Source organism: Protomyctophum bolini (genome assembly GCF_963924005.1).
Source record: "Protomyctophum bolini genome assembly, chromosome: 16".
Taxonomy (NCBI): domain Eukaryota; kingdom Metazoa; phylum Chordata; class Actinopteri; order Myctophiformes; family Myctophidae; genus Protomyctophum; species Protomyctophum bolini.
Genome location: NC_137877.1, coordinates 20648027 through 20670454, shown reverse-complemented (window position 1 = coordinate 20670454; position 22428 = coordinate 20648027). Strand labels below are relative to the sequence as shown.

General features: G+C 40.2%; 1 protein-coding gene across 1 annotated transcript; it reads left to right on the top strand.

The window, feature by feature from the left end:
* Positions 1–989: 989 nt before the first annotated feature.
* LOC308331187 (speckle-type POZ protein-like A) lies at positions 990–19028 on the top strand. Its single transcript, XM_080786433.1, has 12 exons — positions 990–1255; positions 2616–2682; positions 5602–5735; positions 9323–9444; positions 9664–9815; positions 9951–10078; positions 11355–11532; positions 12364–12419; positions 13521–13643; positions 15751–15893; positions 15998–16051; positions 16786–19028. Exons 3-12 carry the CDS (start codon positions 5658–5660, stop codon positions 16928–16930), a joined length of 1179 nt encoding a protein of 392 aa, XP_080642559.1. The 5' UTR covers positions 990–1255; positions 2616–2682; positions 5602–5657; the 3' UTR covers positions 16931–19028.
* The last annotated feature ends 3400 nt before the right edge of the window (positions 19029–22428 follow it).

Below are 22428 nucleotides of genomic sequence, written 5' to 3'. Positions count from 1 at the left end.
CCCTGATCGACCTCCTGATATACTCCGAGTCTGAACGTCCATGGTCTCCTGCATGGAAAAATGAATCCACTCAGTCAAAAGAGAATCTCCTCTTATGGGGTTAGTTGATATTCAGGCAGGACTACGCTATGCGCATACAAACAGACTACAGAAATACATATGCAATTCTAGCTAGGCCTGTTATGTGCACTTTTCCCTTTTTGTGTGGAATGCTAGGCCTACTCCAAGTCAGAATTTTACAAATTTTCTTTTCTTTTGAAAACAAAACGTCTGTGGTCTCGAGGCTAGAATTTTACTGACTAGATTTAGATTTTCTTTTAATTATTATTATTTCATTTCACCATAGGCTACTGTTAAGTCGTGAAAATAAAGCTTTTCTGATTCTCAATTTGATTAGAAAGAAATCAGACACATTGGAATGAATGAATGAAATGAAATGTATTATGATAGCAATCACCAATTTATTTGTTTCCTACTTTTGCCTCAATTTTAAATTATTTGGCCGCATCAGCTGATTGACAGTCAGGAGCGTTATAGCGCATGCGCGAAATGTGAAGGCATTCCTGGGTTCCTGCTTCTGAAGCACAACCACAAGGTACTTTATTTTAAAAATCATTCTTATAAACAAATGTGGCATGTGCTGGTTGAAACATGCCAAGCATTTTAACCTAATAGAGGGCCCTTTCATTTTTTAATAATAGGCTATAATTGCATGCTATGTTGATGTAATACTAATAGAGAAATCATATCAAGGAGTTTTTAAATAACTTATCTGAGCAATATCAATAATCTTAGATGTTCATTATAAACCAGAGCTCATTTATTTGGATGTCAGAAAAGAAATGTCATTGTTTTGTCATTTGTTATGTTAATTTCCCCACCGAATCAATCTAATAATATATGATTAAAGAAATTGCAATGCCTGTGTTTCGCCAGCCAGTGTACGAGAGGAAGTGCTGCCTTACATTTACGACTCTAGGCAAGAATCGCACCCCGTGCTGCCTGCCTGTGTGAAGCAGCGCCTATCAGCCCAACAACTAGCGGCAGCTAGCCGAGAAGCTTTAGCTAGCCGAGCTAGAGCTACATACAGCCATCCTGAAACATAAAACTAGACAAAGAAAGACCTGTACACAAACTGGGTGAAAAACCACACGCCAAACGCCGTGGCGAACCGGTGAAGAGAGCCGCCCTGGTAACAAACACCACCCATACCGGCTCTCTTCACACCAACCAACTGGAAGCATGAAATCTAAAGGTATTATTGGTGCTCCAATCGGTCTAGCTTTTCAGTTTTTGTATCTTTAGCTTTCTGGGCTTCTTTAGCATGGGTGTTGCTGTAGCTAAGCTAACGGTCCGTTATAACCAAGTGTTGTTTTTCCAACCCGGCAGACAGCTAGCTTAGTAGGGCTAGCACACATTGCTAATATTAGCACATCATTAAAAGGCCTGATTTGTGTTTGTTTTAGTGTGATAAGGGTATTATAAACGTCAACATTGGACTCTGGTACACGTATAACTTCAGTTATTGTCAGTTAAAAAGACATTTAGCAAACTGTTGATCGAGGATATTGTTTGTTGTTGACTCGTTGCTAACGCGGCTCGTTTGACAGTTATATTTATTAATGCGAATGATGTCGCGCGAGCGCGTCTGTAATGAGTCACACGACATAACTGTAGTAGTATGTTCTTTTTTCGACGACGTATTGTCCCATCGGGCCACAATTGCATAAACCCCGTTGACGTCAACACTTTTATTCAGTTGAAAATGACGTCATATCTGCTCGGTGTTTGTTATTAAGTAGTAAATTAGTGAGCAGCACACAAGTGACAGTTGGTGGAGCTAAAAAGTATCGCGCATATAATATTGCGTATGTGACTGTAGTAGTGTACTAATGGATTATAACCTGTACTAAGGTGTCATACAACCAGTATAAACGTTAATTAACATCCATTAAGAGCCTGATCAGTTAGCTTAAGTTGACGCTAGCATCACTTGGCTAACGTCCCCATGTTGAGGTCTGTTGAGACTGTGCTATAATTGTCATCGTTCTGTTTTCTTTCTAACCTCACTGTTTACAACACATTTTTTATTTGAATCAGATAACAGACGCTTGTGCAGTCAGTCACGTGTGTCCTGTTGTTCAACTAAGTTGTTAGTTATTGTTTGCTTGCTAGGCCCGACTAGCAATATGCTAGTTAACGTAACATGCCTGGACAAGAAGAGATGGTTAGCAAAACATCTGAATGGAAGCTAGTTGGACTTGCTACTCCCCAAAAGGCCCACAATATCCAATCAAAGCCTCACTGTTGATTTAAGCCTGAGAGGCTAGAAATGTAACTAAATTTGGTTATATCTGTACTGTAGGCTACCCTCTCAGTCACACATGCATAGACTATTTGAGGATGTTAGTAAGTACTGTGTAGGTTATCAAACTGACTTTCACCCCAATGGTGTGTGAATTGCACAACAGCAGATTAATTGATTTGTTCTTAATTGTATATTAGTATATTGTGTTTTATCTGTCAGGGATTGTTAGACCTACTTACCTATTCGTACATTATGTTGAACAGGTCCCTTTCCAAAGTCTTAACCTTTTTTATGTTTTTCCTTCTAGAGTGGGATCTGTTGATGGGGCCATGAAGTGATATACCTCATATTTGCACATTTCAACCATTCAAAGGGTGAGTATAGTCTATATATTCTACAACGTGTGGTATATCTTAGATTCTAAGACATAACATAAGTTTAATTTAAATTGTCTTATGTCCTGCTGCAACTGCAATATTGATAAATAAACTAGAAGATTTTCTTAATAACAAGTAAGACGCGCAAACGTGGGAAGCGAACGCAGCTCGTACATATTTGGGTTTTTTAAAGATTTCTTTTTTAAAGTTAATTTTTTTTAAGCTAAGTTTTTTTTAAGTTAAGTTTTTGCGAGAGCACTAACTGTGTCTGTCCCGATGTTACTGTATATGTGGACCTGGCCCCTTTTGTGCCCATATATGGAGCTGAGTGATTTGTTTGTGATTGATGCAACACACTCCATATTTGGACAGCGGGACAGACACACAGACAGACAGACAGACATGATCAGACAGACATGATCTGCTAGGTCTCATAGTTAGTGCTCACTGCGTTCGCAATAATAAAAGTGAAGTGATATATTATAGTAATGAAAATGACGGGTTGGAAAACAATGCCAGTGACGGCTGTGTGAAAATAAACATCAACTCACCTTGCGTCTTTCAAAGACTTAGAACATGTAAGCAGTGATCTCTAGGTTTCTTAGATCGGGCTGATAAAACTTCACTTTTGCAAAGGGAATTCAAGTACTTGTAGATTTTTAATTGCCTTTCTCCATTTCTTGTAAATGCTGTTGCTTAATTTGGAACAATATAATAACATGGCAGCCTCTGATTGTCTTGCTTTAACTATTAGCTTACATGTTTGGGTTTACTTTGATAAAGGTCAGTGGAAAGACATACTCTACCACAGCAGCAACTCTCAAAGGAATTCCTGGAAATTGTAATGCCTGAAATTCAGGACAGATTCCCAAGCGGAAGCCATCATCATTTTTAATTGGCCCCACAATTACTACTATCTACTACTACTATCATGAATACAAATTTACTGTAAAGTTCTTCTGTTGCTGTGTGAAATGGTATGTTAAATAAAGGACCACTTTTCAACCTATCTTCATATAATTGGTCCTCATGAATAATCATGATAAAATGGCACAATTTCTTTCTACTCAGTCGGTCTCATAGGAGGGCTGTGGGCAGTTCAGGAACTCGTCCACCAGTGACATCATCGTTAGGCAGATTTATTTTTACAAAAATGTTTAGATTTTTATTATCGTGAGAACAATGGCCTCCATTTTCGCATTGCATGTTTCTATTAGCTTGGATTCCCCATCGATGTCGTCGCTGGTGGACAGGTTTCTGAACTGCCCACAGCCCTCCTATGATACACAGACTGAGTAGAAAAACACAGATGTACAAGCCCAAAGCGCTGTGCATTGCAACAGGTAGAGAACTTGTAGATCTGCTACTTCCAGCGCAGGACGGGCGCGTGCTTATGGCTCTTAACTTTGCGTCAGCAGCGACAACACGAACATAAGCCACTTGTCAGATGGGATGCACATGCAGATCCGACACAACTTTATTGCATAATTGTGCACATCTGTTTTTTAATCCACGTGTCCATCACATAGCCTTTTAAATCTTATTCCCCATCCACGGGTACAAGCAAGGTGATAACACCCATAGATATATCTAATTCTATGATATCACCAGCTTTCACCCGATCTGGGTGGTGGTGTTGTTGTCTGACGAGGGTTCTCCTTAATAACACTGGTACTTTCCATCCTTTCCCCAATCCCTCACACTCGATGCTGCGTTCACACGGGCAGACGCAATGAATGGGAATATCATTTGGAGCAGCTACACGTCTTTACATGGTCATGTTTCTGGCTTCCATTCCAATTAGCGTCTGCCCGTGTTTAATGGTCATGGTTTCACTGTCCACAGCAGGCAGACCTGTCAAAACTATGCACTTCCCAAAACTCAGAGACATGCCTCTTGTTCAAACCCACCTCTAGAATATTGATATCCCGAGCTATCTCATTCCACTGTTTCAATTTATTTTATTCCTTAGTCTTAGTTTTTCCCTAATAAAAGTAGTTTTTATTTGTTTACTCGTGTTCCCCTTGTAAAACATCTTTAGGTACTCTGAGAAGCATTAAATAAATTTGAGATATTATTATTACTACTTGTTTTATTGCTTATGCTTATGTAGTCACTATTTATTGATTCACTCTTATCCAAATCCGTTTGAAAACTCACTGTTCTCAGGTCAAATATTGATATGCGATTAAAATGTGATTAATTGAGATTAATTCATCACAAAGACTCAAATTAATTGGATGTTTTTAACCCATTTTGGCGAGAACCCCTTTTGGTGTTAGCATTGTTATGCTTTAGCTATTGAAAAATAGCAGATCTACAAGCTCATAAAGCGCCACTGAGTGGTGCGCTACAAGCTTGTAGGTCTGCTATTTTTGAAAAATCGAAGAACGACTGACATAGAAACATAGCTTTTTCAGAAAACTGTCAGGATGTAGAAGACATTTTTAGAATCTGATCTCAGGTCAAAATGGGTTAATCAAGTCCCAACCCTATTCTTTATAGATCTAGCTTCAAATAAAAAATCAAAGGTTTAATGTGTCAGATCGCACCGTATCGAATATCATCGAATCGCATCAAATTCCATGAAATTCCACAAAATCGAAATCGAATTGCACTGAATCGAATCGTTCTGTATATAAAATGTGTCGATACGCATCGTAGCCCATGTGTATCGATTAGTATCGAATCGTCTTGTAAGGGAGAGATGCACACCCCTAATTCTCACACTCAAGATGTTTCAAAAATGTTCAAAGAAATCATATATACAAGGCAAGCTCGCAGCCCGACATGAAGTGATGCGATGTGAGCTTGTAGATCTTCTATTTTTCAATAGCAAACGCAAAAATGTAAAATTATACAAATGCTTTCCCAGTTTTAATGTGTTAACCATTGTCCTTTTTTATTTTTATAAAGGTCAAGTGGGACGTGTTCAAGGGCATCAGTGGTTGTGCTGAAGGGCAAAGCTGGCGATGTCACGGGTTCCCACCCCCCCTCCACCGGGGGAGATGTCAAGTGGACCTGTGGCAGAGAGCTGGTGTTACACACAGGTATATAGCTGATCTCCAACTTCATAGTGCTTCAGATACACGCCAGGAGGGGGAGGGCATTTCCTTATCAATTTTAGTCATTATAGAAATTGATTCCACCCCGGCCCACACACATTTCTGTGTCGTCACTGCTGTTGTATCCTACTGACTCACCTACCAGTGAGGAGCCCCCACTGGAGGGACATAGAGCCTTTGTCCTACTCCTCCCACCCCAACACACCCTGCTGACAGATGCCTCCCCAGCCCGTAGGATTACATGCACTGACGGCTTCCGTCCCCAGACATGGGTCCAGGTTTTTCTGCAGACCTTTATTGCCCTGGTGCAGTACCATGCCTAACATCTATGGCACCGTGCCAAGACAAGCCAAGAAGAGTGAAATATTTAATATTCTACTACAATTGGTTGAAATAAGCTCTCAAGCTGTGCTGAAATGGGCATGATGTTAACACTCCCAACGCCCAGGACGAAGTTCTTTGTCCTTTCTATTAGTAACGCCCGACACCCAGAATGAAGTATTGTCCAAAAGACGAAGTTTATTGATATGAGAACGGATCGCATGGCTCCACCAGCTAGGAGCGCCTGTTGGGCAATCCTCTGTGTTGCGTAAGAGTGAGACGTCATCGAAAAAATCTTAAAACATTAATAACTCGCGATCTAAATCATCCCGTCTAATTATGAAAAAAGATCCTGTGTTACACGGCCCTCCGCGGTCCAGTCGCTAGTCGCGATAGATTTATTCTTACCTCCCGTTGTTGTTGATCGACTCTAGAGTGGTGTGGCTATTGTTAGCTGCTACACACACATTCACAACATTCGGTCCGTCGGTAAAAGGGGTCCGTGTTTATAAATTGAATGGGTGCTATAATGTAATGGATTAAATAACCCCGGGCAATTAAAGAGACAAAAGACGGACGGAGATTATTAATGTCAAAACCGATCGCATCCCTCCACAGGCTGGGAGCGTCTGTTGCGCAACACTCGATGTTGGATTCCGGTGGGATGTCATCGAAAATGTTCCCCCCCATTTTAGCCGACGAGATCGAAAATCTTAAAACGTTAATAACTATTGATCTAAATCATTCCGTCCAATTCTAAGAAAATAATATATGTCCCGTCGCTAGTCGCTCTCCATCTGCACCATTCTCCTTGCTGTTCGCGGGTGCGCGTTGCCGTACTGCTCAGAAAGAATGCCTCGTATCTCCTAATCTAGGGACCTCTCCGTGTTTTTGACCAGATATACTAAGCTCTTCATTTCTGACTTCAACATGCCTCTTGTTCAAAATATGAACGCGATGGATTATCCAGCGACTTTATCGTAATCCTAGCGAGGTAAACAAGCAACATTATGCCTCCCGTTTTTTGTACGGAAGGGGGAGGGGGTCTTTCAGAGTAAAAGCTGCCATATCTGCGCGACACCCCGAGCTGCTATTTTGAAAGAAATCCCGGCGCTGATTCTGTTAATAGCAAATCTACAAGCTTGCAACATGTAGCGATGCGTTGTGACCTTGTAGATTGTCTATTTTCGGCAAAGACATTTGATGCCCAATCACCTTATGCCTATTTAGCTGTTGATGTAGATCAACTATTTTCATTATTTAAAAATGAACAAAATAGTAAAAAAAAGAAATGATGGGAGGGTGCCAAGTAGGGCTGTCAGTTCACCTCTATAATCCAATTCGAATTTCATTGCTTAATTATTTGTAATTTTCGAATATATTCGAATATTTACATTGTATTTTAGCTCATATTTAGCCTATAATAATACACAGAATAACAAGGTTTTGACGATGCACGTTCTGTCCACTAGAGGGCCCCCCCTTCCAAACGAATAAGCAGTACTTTCAGAACATGTAATAATGGTTTTCGGCACAAAATAGCGTTTAAACTGTTGTTTTATTGAGCACAGTGCACTCAGCACGGTAAGATTGTTGTCTGTCTATAGTGCAAATGCATTTTACAGTGAACGTTGTATACTTCTGATACAGTATAGTCTGAGTAGTGAGTAGGCTAGTCAGGAATCATGAACTTTTTCTTTTTAAACGGAATGCTGTCACGATGAACAGGCCATCATTAGTAAATAGCAATGAAGATATATAGAGATGCCTATATTTTGCGCTAAAGTAATTGTTGAATAACACATAAATGTAGGTTTTAAGGCTAGAATGGCATTGTAGTGGACTATAGTGAGAGGCGAGATTGTCTTTCCTTCATTGCGGGACTGCAGGACTAGTCTGGAGATATAGTCGTGGATGATCAGCTTCAGACAGTCAGTGTTTTGGTTCGTACCTGGAGTTTTGCATTATCTCCGCTGTGCACAGCAGCACAGGGGAACTGTCTTTAATATATCCATGGTCGTTTTCAGTTGCTTTCCATGTGCAACACAAAAGTAGCCTACCATGTGTTTGTTTTGGTAATAGCCTACTGCAGGCGCAGCCATGCTGATTCACGTAATCGCGTAGGACAAAATGAAACCAGCCGGACCAACGTTAATGGTTTAATGCACGTAGGACCCGCATTTTCAAACTGTCCACAATATGCGACAGACTCGACGGTACTAATAAAACATGCTAGTGATTCTTCTTAGTTGCAGCGCGCTGTGCGACTGCGTGTGTGCATGCGTGCAGAGGAGGGAGGAGGTGACGAGGCGCGCGTGTGACCGTGTGTGCGTGCGTGCAGATGGGAGATTTCACAGCGGTAGATTCGTTACTCAATACATTTAGTGAGCGGATAAAATAACATAAAACAAAATAAAAATATTAAATAGAATTAATAAATGATAAAAGCTCCATTCGAATGGCAATTTTAGCTTTCGAATATATATATATTTTTTAATATTCGAATTTCTTTCATATTATGAAATTCGTTCTGACAGCCCTAGTGCCAAGTGTTCATCACGCTTTTATGTGTATATGCTGGGTTTAAGTTTCTATTGTGGTTACTTGTATTTCTTTTACCAAAATAATAAAAATCTAATAGATGACTGACATTACAGGATGTCTACAGGTTCCACATTGGAGCCATTCTTTAAGATTTCTCAATTGCCCGAAAATAAATGTAATAGAAAAGCTATGCCCAATATTATGAGGCCCTAATTCAAACCACTATGAAGCAGTAATAGATTTTTATAAATTGTTGTGAATCTAAACTGCCACAACAGGAAGTATTATGTACTATTCTGTTCAAGCAACTCTTGAGTTGTATTGGGCTTATTAGAACCGGGAGGAGGCAATGCTGGCCTGCCAGGCCTTATTCAGCTACAGTTTGAAATGCATTATTGCTGCAGAAGATATTCAAGCAAGGGTTGGGCCGTTATAAATTATAATATATGTCTGAGTCGTTGATATCAGTCAGAGTAAAGACTGTTAGATTATTGCAGCACCAATATGACCATAGTCACTCTGGACGAGTTGCTCCCATGTGCGTCTTGTTTAGTAGTATTCAACTTCTGCTTGAAGCTGCAATGTTGTGTGTGTATATACTGTAAATTTGTATATTCTTCTTTATTTGTAATAACATCTTGGATCAATTTGACATATTTTACAATAATTACATTTTCTTATTTGTTTTCTATTCTTATATTTTCAAGGTCAAAGTTGTGAAGTTTTCCTATATGTGGACCATAAACAACTTCAGCTTTTGCAGAGAGGAGATGGGAGAGGTGTTGAAGAGCTCGACCTTCTCCTCTGGGCCTAACGACAAGATGAAATGGTTAGTACTTGGATTATAAACTTCTCGGAGCAATACATTGATTATTGTATTTGTATCCGTAATGGATCTCCTCAAAGCGGGTAGAGAACATCACACAGAAGGCTGGCTTATCGTGGATTTGTGTTTTTTGGCAGAAATGATGAATGTAGTTAATGCTGTAACTCGTGTAGCTTTTATACCATCACTGATATGCAGTGTTTATCTCTGTTTACTTTACAGGTGTCTCAGAGTCAATCCAAAGGGACTTGATGATGAAAGCAAAGATTATCTGTCATTGTATTTACTTCTTGTTAGTTGTCCAAAAAGTGAAGTTAGAGCAAAGTTCAAGTTTTCCTTATTAAACGCAAAAAGAGAGGAGACGAAAGCAATGGGTGAGTACAAGCCAATACAACAATATTCAGTCAAATACATGCATTCGGTACAGCTTTTTATTTTCAGTACTCTCTTTTTATTGACATTAGTGATGTACTAATTTCTCAAACATGTTTCCCCCCATCCTTTTATAGAAAGCCAAAGAGCATATCGATTTGTCCAAGGCAAAGACTGGGGCTTCAAAAAATTCATTAGGAGAGATTTCCTGCTTGATGAAGCCAATGGACTCTTGCCTGATGATAAGCTCACACTTTTTTGTGAGGTAATTGATACTGCAATACTTAGTATTTATCATTTACTGTCCTCCTTCTCTTGGCTAGTGGACAGTACTAATGTTAACCTTTTCAATGTTGAACCCTGATTTAGAGGATAGCTTTGTGACCAGATCTGAAATTAAGGATTAAATTACTTGAATTATTAACCCAGTAATGGCCAATAAAAGAGAAGCAAGGGGTATACAATACATCTTTCTTCCATGGTGTCCTTTAATACAAGCAAACCCCAGTTTCTCCAGTGGAGCTATGATCAAGAGTAGTTGGGAGTTGTTTTGGGCAACTATACCATGTGAATTTATATTAATGATATCAATGGGAAGAAGGTCATTACTGAAAAAGCATGCATGTACAGAAAACACTCCTGGTTAAAGAAAAGGTTTTATTGGGCCTACAACTACAGACTTGAGAAACCTCTGCACAGCATTAATGATGATTAATGGTGGTTATGAAATTCTATAGTCTTTTATGGAAACTATTTCAGCTCTCCTAGTCCTTTGTCAAGATTCTTGGCCCTGACTTCAATATGTGTAAGGTGGCAGAAAAGGTATTATCTTATTCCTGTCCATATACATGCTATATTGTTGGAATTTTATCTTGAACATTGTTGCCAATCACTAAAAAATGAAATGGCTTTCCCCATGTGACATAATTTAATGTCACTAATTGCAATTCTAAAACAAATTCAAGAAGAATAAATGTTTTCTGAGGTGTCTCTTTAGAGGGACAAGTTTAATGAACTGTCCAATAATTTTGATTGCAATTAGACAAATACCGCAACGACTAACTGTCAATATGCCTGACAACGGTCCGAGCAATGTTTTACATTTTGAGGGGAAATTGGCAATTTCATAAGCAAATTAGATTGAAATCGAAGATGGAATGTCTTCTCATTAATTAGGTGTTTCAGCAAAGTTAATTAATTTTGGTTACAATTGGCTGTGTTTTTGCAATTAAAATCCTCTCCCGTTTGTAGGTTCCTCAGTCTGCAATGGGTATTAAAAACACTTAAAGGAGCAGAAATTTGAGTTCGTTTTTTGATTTGTTTTTTTACTTTCTTTTTACAAAACCTATTGCATTTATTTCCCTGCACTTGAGAACAAAGTCAAGAATGGCACTCTCCCTGCACTATGAGATGTCATGCTAAGACTGTGGACCGGAAAAGCCATTGTTTGACAGTTATTGTCTTATCGTTGTCATCCTTCAATACAGTTTACACTCTGTGTGTGTGTGTGTTTGTTTGTTTTGTTTTCTTCTTTTTTTCAGGTGAGCGTGGTCCAGGACTCTGTGAACATTTCAGGCCAGTCCAACATGAACATGCTGAAGGTTCCAGAATGTCAGCTGTCTGATGACCTGGGGAACCTGTGGGAGTGTTCTCGCTTCACCGACTGTAGCCTCTATGTGGGAGGGCAGGAGTTCAAAGCTCACAAATCCATCCTGGCAGGCAAGACCTTTCTTTCTCCCACGGCTGCCGGCACTACTACTATACCCGAGTAGGATACCGGGAGATGAGCCCCGCAGTAGCTGAGCAAAGATGCCCCTATGCCGCTCTTTTCTTCGATAGCCTCTCCTGGAAAGCCATAAGTACCCAGATAGGCTACAAAGGGTTTGGCTTCCTGGCTTGTTTTTTTTTTTTTTTTTTGCAACAGCCCTCTTCTGCTGTGGGCTCTAATCCACTCGGCTAGCTCTGCTTGGCCCAGCTTGGCCTGGCCTGACTGCAGGATCAGGGAGATTTGGAGGGCTCTCTTCAACTCTTTCACTGCATTAGACATGGTGGCAGCTGGTGTGGCCACAGGGCTGTAGTTAGAGCACGAATGCTGATATAAAACGGCAACTGTTATGATTTACTAGCGCTTATTCATTCAGATTCCCTACTGATGTACATTGTACTAAATGAAACTGGTTTAGCCTTGTAAGCCACTTGCTTGTTGGATGAAGTAATATATTGTCGCTGTCGGGGCAAAACTTTGGGACCAAAAAACCTTTACTGGTTATTTAGCTACAACTACAAGCTCTTGTTAACACTTCGTTTTTGTTATAGAAAACAAAACAAAAAGACGCAACCATTTTCGAACTGGTGTTCATATTTTGGGCATCTCATTGCGATGCACTGTGAGCATGTATTTTCGCTACTTTTGTGCGACACTGTCATACAGCCAAATATATAAAGGGGCATTCATTTATTTAAAAAAACGTAAAGAAAGGAAAGAGATTCAAGGTTTCTGCCCGATGGGTCATTGAAATTGCGTTTTACCCCTCCCTTCTTTTCTTACAGCAAGGTCTCCAGTTTTTAATGCAATGTTTGAACATGAAATGGAAGAGAGTAAAAAAGTAAGAATGAATGGTTTTATTTACTTACTGTAGTAAATATATGGTGTTTATCCTATGCCTTATATTCTATTCGGTTTAAGTATTTTCTATGTATTGCTTTGCTGATATGTGCACAAACCCACTTGCTTGTACACATATATTAATCATTGTTTGCGGTTTTTGTATTCTATTAATGTATTTACTGTTGTAGTTGGGGGTGATGATAGTGAAGAGACGTTTTTAGGACTTTTATGACTTTTTAATACATCAATTAAAAAGAAAAAAGACCATTACTGCATCAAAAGTAAACCTTGTGAAGTGAGGGGTGCTCTAATGATCGTACATCATCAAGAACGGTGGTTCCTTATTGGCCAAGGGTTCCCACCGACATACATATGCCGATTTGCAGACACATGACATAAATGCATTGTCAATGGCATTTAATTTTTGTGTTCAGATAACACAAACATTAAACTATATAAGCTGTTTATAGGAGGGACTAGTGCCCCTCAAAAACTGGTCAAACATTGTCCAAATTGTCAAATAATATTATATTGAATTGTGAAAATAGCTGATCTACCAGGAGGCGTAAGCTTGTAGATCAGCTATTTTCACAATATTTGTCTTGGAACAGAGTCACCAATTTAAATCCATAAACTCTTACATTCCAATACTTTGTCACAGTGGGCGTCCCCCAGTTCCAAATATGATGTATTTGGGGGGGGGGGGGGGGGGGGGTCATAGACTGTAACCACTGATCTATAGAGGGTATGCGCATCATCATCAAACCCGGAAGTTGTGCAGGAATGCCTACTGAGTGGCAAAAAACACATTTCTGGCCTTGACAGCCCATACATCCAAACAGAAAAGTCCTATCTGATTGCATTAAACAATGTTAAACTCCCTTTGCATGTTGCTTTGCCACTCGATGTGCCATTCACTTTAAGCATGCGCATACCCTCTATAGCAGCTGTCTATTGCAGCTCCTTTACATGTAGCTTGAGCACAGTTGAGCAAGTTTAATGACACATTTATCCTAATATAGATACTTTGAGAACATTGTGTGATTCCTTAACAATGTGTCATATATGGAACTGAACTTCTGGCCTTGGTTTTTTCCAGAATCGTGTTGATATCAGCGACGTAGACCCAGATGTTTTCAAGGAGATGATGGGCTTCATCTACACAGGCAAGGCTCCAAACCTGGAGAAGATGGCTGACAACCTGCTGGCGGCAGCAGATAAAGTAAGTATGTTCTGTTAGTCTGGCGTGGACAGACGATCGGAGATCAATGCCTGCCTTCTGATACACCTGGTGACATAGAAATTAAATGTAGGAGCTAAAACTGGGTGTAAGCAATATGGAAATTAAAAAAACTGCATTGCAGAACCAATGCAAAGTCTTTTAGAACATATCTTGAATTGAATTGAAGGCTTTTTAATGACGTCTCGTGCACCTACATGTACACAGAACAGAATAGCCTAGTGCAGAGGTTTTCAACTGGTGGTCCGTGAAGTAATTGCATGTGGTACCTGATCATGCGTTTAGAAACATAGGAAAGTGAAGACACTGTGTGTATGTCTATATATATATATATATATATATATATATATATATATATATATATATATCATATATCATATTCCACTAGTTGAGACCTAAATGTGACCTATGATGAGGCATCAATGTGGTAATTTACTTGGAAGTTGTATGTGAAGAAATTCACAGAAAAAGGGAGTTTGAATCTCAACATGGGAAAGTGTACCCGGCCTGGTTCAGTCATCATTATTAGGAAATATATATTGCATGTGTGTGCTCGAAAGAACACAAAGTTGGATAAAGTAAGAACGGAATTTAATTATGGTAACCGTGAGATAATAGATCAGTGTTCTCTACCTTTTCTGAGCTCTGGACCACTAGCATATTTCAGGTCAATAATAGCGTGATATAATTTGTTGTGCGTACTACCCGTAGTATTGTGCAACACATTAAAAATGTCAAGCCTTTCCCTCTACACCACGCCTATTAATTCAAATGTTTTATGGACATTTACCATTACTAGACCTGTACGTGACCGTCGGCTATTGGATTTTATGAACCAGAAGTAATAATCAATCGTTTCCGGCGTACTCTCTGAAGACTTTTGTTGTCAGCAGTGCTAAAACGGCATCACGAGGTCACATGGATTTCAATCTCAATCTGAGCTTCAATTCTGATTCAAACGGCGCTAAAGATTGTTGCTAAAGATAGTCTGTACGGAGGGAAAATATTGAATGACGTCACAACACAGAAGCAGATGATTTTGCCTGTGGACTGATGTATCCCATATATGACATAACAATTTGCCAGCAGATGTCACTATTGAGGGATTTTGCCTGTTTTCATTGCAGCTCAAAAGGCTTCAGGTTGTTTGGGTCTAATTGAGGTCATAAAACCAAAAATTAAAAATAAATGAAACTGAATGTCATGAAACATTTATGGCTTTCCTGTAGCTCCAGTTAGCTCATAACATTAGCTTCTGTTGTCACTCGCTCCGCATTGCAGAGTATGAGGTTGGGTTCAGACTCCCATTGGCTTAGAACTCAGGAGGCAGCCACTCATGACCAGGTCTCTACTAGAAGCACCCAATCATGACCAGGTCGCTACTAGAAGCACCCAATCATGACCAGGTCGCTACTAGAAGCACCCAATCCAGACCAGGTCGCTACTAGAAGCACCCAATCATGACCAGGTCGCTACTAGAAGCACCCAATCATGACCAGGTTGTTACTAGAAGCACCCAATCATGACCAGGTTGTTACTAGAAGCACCCAATCATGACCAGGTTGCTACTAGAAGCACCCAATCATGACCAGGTTGCTACTAGAAGCACCCAATCATGACCAGGTTGCTACTAGAAGCACCCAATCATGACTAGGTCGCTACTGGAAGCACCCAATCATGACTAGGTCGCTACTGTACTGTAATATGATTGCCTGCCTCCTAAGCTATGCCACATGCACCGCAAAAGGGCTGATTTCCGCACTCTGCACCAGCAGCAGCCTAAAATAACACTAATATTGGGGGGGGGGGGGGCACACGACACACAACAGAGACAACACAACGGAGACGGCGCTTCTTTCACCTGATTACTATGTAATCATTTCTTGTTTCATTGAACACACTTTACTGAGATGTACTGTAAATATCTGGTCTTTCTTCTGTCCAGCCATATACAAGCATAAAAATCTGTAGGCAAGCGACCATATCTTTATATTAGATGTGCATTGGACACTGCAAACAAACTCATTGGGTCGCATGCATCATCATGGCCATAACCTTAGCATTCTGTGTTGTCGTCCTCATTCCGCAGTACGCTCTGGAGCGTTTAAAGGTCATGTGTGAAGAGGCCCTGTGCAACAGCCTTTCGGTGGAGAACGTGGCTGACACCCTCATCCTAGCAGACTTGCACAGTGCCGAGCAGCTTAAAGCACAAGCCATAGATTTTATCAACAGGCGAGTATCACAAAAAAAAGAGAAAAAAACTCCCAGTGATAAATTCCCGCTGCCATTTCTGTTTACCAGCCCTGAATGCTTACCTTTTTATCTCCCCACCATAGGTGCAGTGTCCTGAGACAGCTGGGCTGTAAAGATGGGAAGAACTGGAACAGCAAGTATGTAATTAGCTGATATATGTGACACAAGATTTATAACGGACTCTTATCTCTTCCCCCGACCAGATGCATTAGAATTCATTGTTTTAAGCAAAGGCAGTTGAGTGCACTCTTTGGCGGCGAAGTGGCATATCTTTGTATCCTATGGGTTATTAATAGACTCGTACCAGGATAAGCTGCAAAGGAATTTTTCCTGAATTTAAATCAAAGTTTTTCTTCAGACTGATTTAGTGTGCTGTTGTTGTAGGACACCTTGAAATGTTTACTTATTAGCTCTAATGCTTGCAGTGTGTGGGGAGACACCGCACTGAAATTAATTTAAAGCGATACAAAAAAGCCTCACACGTTACCGATGGTCTTTTTTTGTTAATTCCTCAGATGGCTTGTCAGCCATGTCCCTCTAATTTCCCATGATGCATACAATTGCAGCCCTCAACCCCATTACAAACCAAGTTTGTATTTCCTTTACATAAAAGATTGTTACATTTTGGTCGAGAGACCTTCATCAGACCTGTGTAAACACTTGCTTTGTAATGAAGAGATTGTTGCTCTCATTTGTATGCATGGTTTCCCCTCTTACAAACGGCACCTTTTTTCCAGAGCTCAACCCTTTTTTGAAGACTTATTTCCTTTTCCATTAACGATCTCATAGATTGATTTTTAATGTGCACATTCTTGACTGAGCGATCGTTGTCTCTCCCCTTTTCTTCCCTTTTCTCTGTATGTGCTTACAGTCACGCTACGGACATAATGGAGACGGCAGGCTGGAAGTCAATGATCCAGTCCCACCCTCACTTAGTGGCAGAGGCCTTCCGTGCGCTGGCCTCAGCACAGTGCCCACCCTTTGGTTTGCCCAGGAAGCGCCTAAAACAGTCCTGACCGCCCCGCTGTGCACTCAGACTTTTACTGGAGGAGCGAGGCATGGGTTTACAAAGCAAGGACTGGGAAGAGTATGGCTTCTAATTCCACCACCACCCCAAACCCATATGAACAGAGCAAGAACGGAACCTTCTGGAAGAGGGGAGAGTTGGGAGGCTGGCAGGTGGCTGACCAACATCCACGAAGGAGAGTGCGGTCAGTTGTCTGCTTGCCTCGCTGCCCCAACTGAATCCTCTTCAGTCTGGGTAGCCAGGCAAGTTGCTACTTATTGTTTTTCCGTAATTTTCAGAATGGCCTTAATATATCTGCCATTGCTCTGGAGCTGCTCTAGAGTACTTTTGTCTATTTTACTGTGTGCCTGCCTTGTCACACAGACCAGGCCTCCTCCAGATTGCACTAGTTCCCATGAATATAGTCATTTTGATATGGAGTTCTATAGGAACGTATCGAGGGTTTGATTAAATGGGAAATATTATATATTTGTAATGTTTAGCCCATTTTGCGACTAGACATTAGAAAAGCATGAACTCTTTCAGTGCAAGGTCAATTCTTTACACTTTTTAAAAAATGAATATGCCCCATATTGATGGCACCATTTCTATGTAAATGACAGTCGACCCATCTTCAGAAGACCAGTGTACAAGAAAGTCTGTTCTATTGCATATTTGTGGGGGAAAAATAATCATGCAGCATTATGAATTACCCTGTGTTGATAACCATTGTGTAAGACAGAAAAGAAATGTCTATACTCTGGCCCAAACCTGTTAAATCATATTGGAAGAATAGAAAAAGTATTTATCCAGTCTCCCATCTGATTGACATATTCCAGAACATTAAGTCTGTGAACTGTTATAGTCAATTTTCGAGATTTAGCTTTCCATAGTATTACCAACTTGCAAATATTATATATTCTCAATATATTGTGGTTAACAAAAAAAATGGAAAGACTAATGCATGGTCCTGTATTGTTGAAAAGAAAGTGTCCAAGTACCAATTATGTTGTTAACAATTTGTATTATTTTCTGCAATTATCTTTAAAAAAAAAGCAAAAAAAAAAATTGTGCGGAATTAATGATTTGAATATAGTCCACGCGCAAAATGTCCTCCAACATGCTTGGATTTGTATAGGATGCTGAGCATCACTTCCATTGGCACTGTTGAGCTTAATTTACACCCCAACGCAAGGCAGCGTCGCCAATTGCTGACGAGAACCAATCGCGACCCGTTGTTGGTTGGCGCATAAGGATGGGACGATATGAAAATGTCATGCAAAAATAATTGCGATTAACAATATTATGGTGATAATCAATATATGTTTTAAGACTTAAAATGCCACTTTTAACAACTTAGGCATCCCTATTCTGGGGGAAGCGATGGCCAAAAATAGACAATCTACAAGCTCACAAGCTTGTAGATGGGCTATAATTTGTGGAGAATTGATTTGTGTAGAGAAATAAAAGCGTACCAAATGCTCTCGTTACAGGTCTGTTTTATCAAGTGTAGTGGGTTCAAATGGTACTGAATTTGCAGCTCAACAATTTCACGATCAATGAAAATCTCCATGATACGATTATTGAGACGTTTTCTTTTTTACACGATATACGATTATTGCACGTTTTTCTTTTTTCTTTTTAAACACGATACATGCTAATAAGTATGGTCCCATTCCTATTGGTGCCTACATCGGTTCTTATAAGTATGGTCCCATTCCTATTGGTGCCTACAGCGGTTCTTGTTGGCAAGCGACGCAGTCATACTACTTACGGAGTCTGAATTAGACTTCATTCTATGTATGTGTATGGATGGTGGGGGCTGGGGGAGGGAGGGAGAGCGGGTGGGGTTAAGGAGGTCACAACGTTGATTGACTTAGTTTCTTACGTGGCGTGGTTGGTATGACAGATGCATTGGAGGATTTTTGTAAATGAACTTGAGTAGCATCATTTTTACATGGTATTACTCTCATCATTTAGTGTCATGTTGAGATGTGAACATATTTTTTTTTCCTTTTGAAGAAAAAAAAAGACGAAAAAACAATGAAGTTGTTGTCTGCCAGAATGCCTGCATTAACCCATTAAAACAGTTTTCCAGCATTGTAGAATTGCCAGTAGTTGTCATTTTTAAACGTAGACATTTTCACTGGTGTCGTTCTTTTAACCGCCCCTTCTAAACTTAGTAAAACGGACTTGGGTTCCAACTGTACTTGGTGCGCTCGTTTGTTCCCACTCTACACCGAATCTCGATGGTAAAAATAGCATATCTGTATGCTTGTAGATCTGCTATTTTTTGTTGATTCCCCCTCCTCCAGAGAATACCATACATCAACTCGCATGCTTGATATTTATTCAATTTTCTTTTATCTCCATTTGTCATTTATTTGAGGGCCCCCTGTCAACTACATTCTTGGCATCTATACATTATACCTCCCTCCATACATTGCCAACGCAGCTAGCCTTTTTCTTCTTTTTTTTGTAAAATGAAAAATTCATCGATTTTTCTGATCCAAGCATTGTTTTGTTGCTAGTTTGCACAATTCCTTCTGTTCATCTGCTGATCAGCTCCCCGGGTTGAGCACAGTATCTGCAATGCGGCACACAAATGTAGGATATGTGAAGGATCATGTGAACATTGCTTTGTTTTAATGAAGTGTAGGTGTCACTACTCATTCTGTTGTGCTTTCAACAGTAAATGGGTGTTGCTGTTTTTTTTTCTTTTGGCACATTAAATCGCAGGTCGTTTGTATAACATTTGAATGCCTTATACTCCCAACCTCAATAGTCCATATACTGCTGCTCCCTTCTCACTGGTCACAAAAGCTAGTTGCAGATAACCTAGTGGAACATAACGTAACAGTTAAATGTTCTTCCATATCGCTCTAAAGTTTACTCAAAGCATGAAATGGCGATTATCCCGCCATGTAGATGTCAGATTCTCTGTACTTCTAACTACGTTGATAACTTATTAACTACCCATAATGTACCGTAAAAGTATTCCCTGTGCTTAATTTGGGCAAAGTGGAAATCATCTGTTGGGTGGAAACTGTTACATTTCAGGATTCAAAAACTGCGAAATAACAGATCTACGAGCTCAAAACGTTTGCAGATCTGCTACTTTTGTATGACGCTATAGTTTGAAGTATGATTAAGTAAATTGTAAATTGGCAAACTTTATGGGGAAAAATACCCCACAAAGTTACAATATGGATATGGGAGGTTTCTGCTCGACACAGCAACAAGATATTTGATGGCAAGACTAAAGAGATGGACAGCTTGTTAAGCTGCGAAGCGGTATTTCAGACTTGGTGTTCTTGTGGGAAGAAAGTAAAGCAATTGGCTGCTCGCATTAAAGCTATTCTTTCATGTCTTGTGTGTGTGTGAGCGGCCATGAATAGGCCTCTAATTAAAGTGAGCAGCGGCTGCAGCCATGTCTGGTTGGAACAAGAGATTTCTTCATCAGTGGTGGGTGTACACTGATCCATGTCCGCCCCTCGCACCGAGAAAAGCCCCGATATCTTCTGTTTTTTTACACCTCCCCAACCTTTCATCTCTTTTCCTTTGCCGGTTCTTCTGCTCTTTTATTTTCCTCTATCTATGAAACCGCTTATAGCCTGACAGGAGATGCCTTAGTGTGGTTGGAAGAGCTGCTGATCTGGAATCTGTTCTGTCTGTGACAGGAATTTCAAGCTGTTGACGATGCATCACCGGTCAGCAATTGTGTCTGTTAGCTACTCTTGAAATCATAATCTCTGCCAGGCCGGAACGGCTGGCCGGGGCCAAGAATTATATTTTCGCCCCCATGATGAGGTCACATTCTCTCTGCTGGAGTCATGTGATCAAGATGTTATCAGTCTGAATTTTCATATTCCATTGGCTATGACTGGCTTCCAAAGTTTGCGAGAGGAGCCCGTTTAGCAAAAATCACACCTGTGTGAAGTGAGGGGTGCTAATATATTAAAGTCTAAACAAACTTTGCACAGCCCCCCTGGCCATTCGGTTGCCAAAAAAATATATATTTTTTTTATTTTGCTTTAAGAGACCGGCATCACTATTGTTACGAATCTGCCGTAAAGCAAGTCGTCTCTTGGTGACTAGCGTGAGTTGTTGTGACTCTTATGTACATGTTGCTGTGTTGTTATCCTGCCGAAGCTTTTCAGTAAACTTTACTATTTTCATTATTATCATTGTGTGGACATTCGAGACATATTACAAAGATGCCCCCGCCAGCCCGCCCCTCTGCAATGAACTAGCCCACTTATTTGTGCAGTTTTCTAACTCAGAAAGTGAACTACAAGGCAACACTGTAGGATATGCATTATGCAATCAGGTAAATAAATGAACTTGCAGGATTGCAGTGTCCTGTCAATGCCGGTTGTTGTTGTCACTTGTGCTTCTGACGGTAGTTTGTAATCATCTCTCTTATCATGACATGATGACTCGGTGTGTGTGTGTGTGTGTGTTGCTGTCCTAAGGGGGTCAAGTTCAAATTACGGCCATGCCCTCACTTCACACAGGTGTGATTTTTTTTTTTTTCCTTTTCGTTTGAGTTTCATGCAATACTTCTTATGTAGTGGTATTCAAGCTCACAACCCAGCGGGACATGTTTTGAGTTTATAGATCTGCTATTTTTAAATTTGACACATGAGGTTTCCACCCGACAGACATTATTTTGCATTAACGTACTCTAGAGAGTGGTTTAATATTGTATTCACTGAAAAGAGTATAGATTGCGGCTTTAAGAATAAAATGCCAAATTTGCCTGGATTAGGAGCTGAAATTACCACTAAAGTTGTGACACAGTTGTGTCCCAACCCGACCCTTTGGTGTGGTTTGGGCTTTAGTAAGACAACCAAATATAATATTGAAAGATACCTTTTACGTCTTTCACATCATAGTAAATACTCATACTTTTTCCTTGTTAGGATTTTAGTGAGCGACCGAGCGTAGCAGGAGTGTCTCGGTGTGACTTGATGCTTGAAGCAGAGAGGATGCCTCGCCTTGATCAGATAAGAGTAATGGAAGGGATTGAAAGGACCTCTGTCCCTGATGGCCGCTGCGAAAATGGATGTGCTCCCTGGGGTGTACCTCTGGTATCTTCCACGCCTGTGGACACAGATTTATTGCCCATTAAAAAGCCACGCTGAATTGTACCTCTTAAAATGGTGTTTATCCCGTGGAGAAGAACTGCTTGTGGGGAAGACTTTGGAGATTAACCACTTTAACCGTCGTGACTTGTGACCCTATTTTTGGGCCATGCATGGGATTGCATGGATTAAAGTTCTTCTCAGGCTGATTTCACTCATTTGAATTTCATAGAAGCTTCAGCATGTGTTTTTTTGTTTTTGCTTTGTCACGTTTAACACTTCTCTGCAGCACCACGTGGCTGGTGGAGTCAAGCCCTACAGTAATATATATTGTTGCAGTTGGGCAGAAATCTCTTATCTCCATATTTTAAAGGTAGTGTAAGTGACTTTCTTTCGTTAAAATAAGTGTTGAATAGCTACC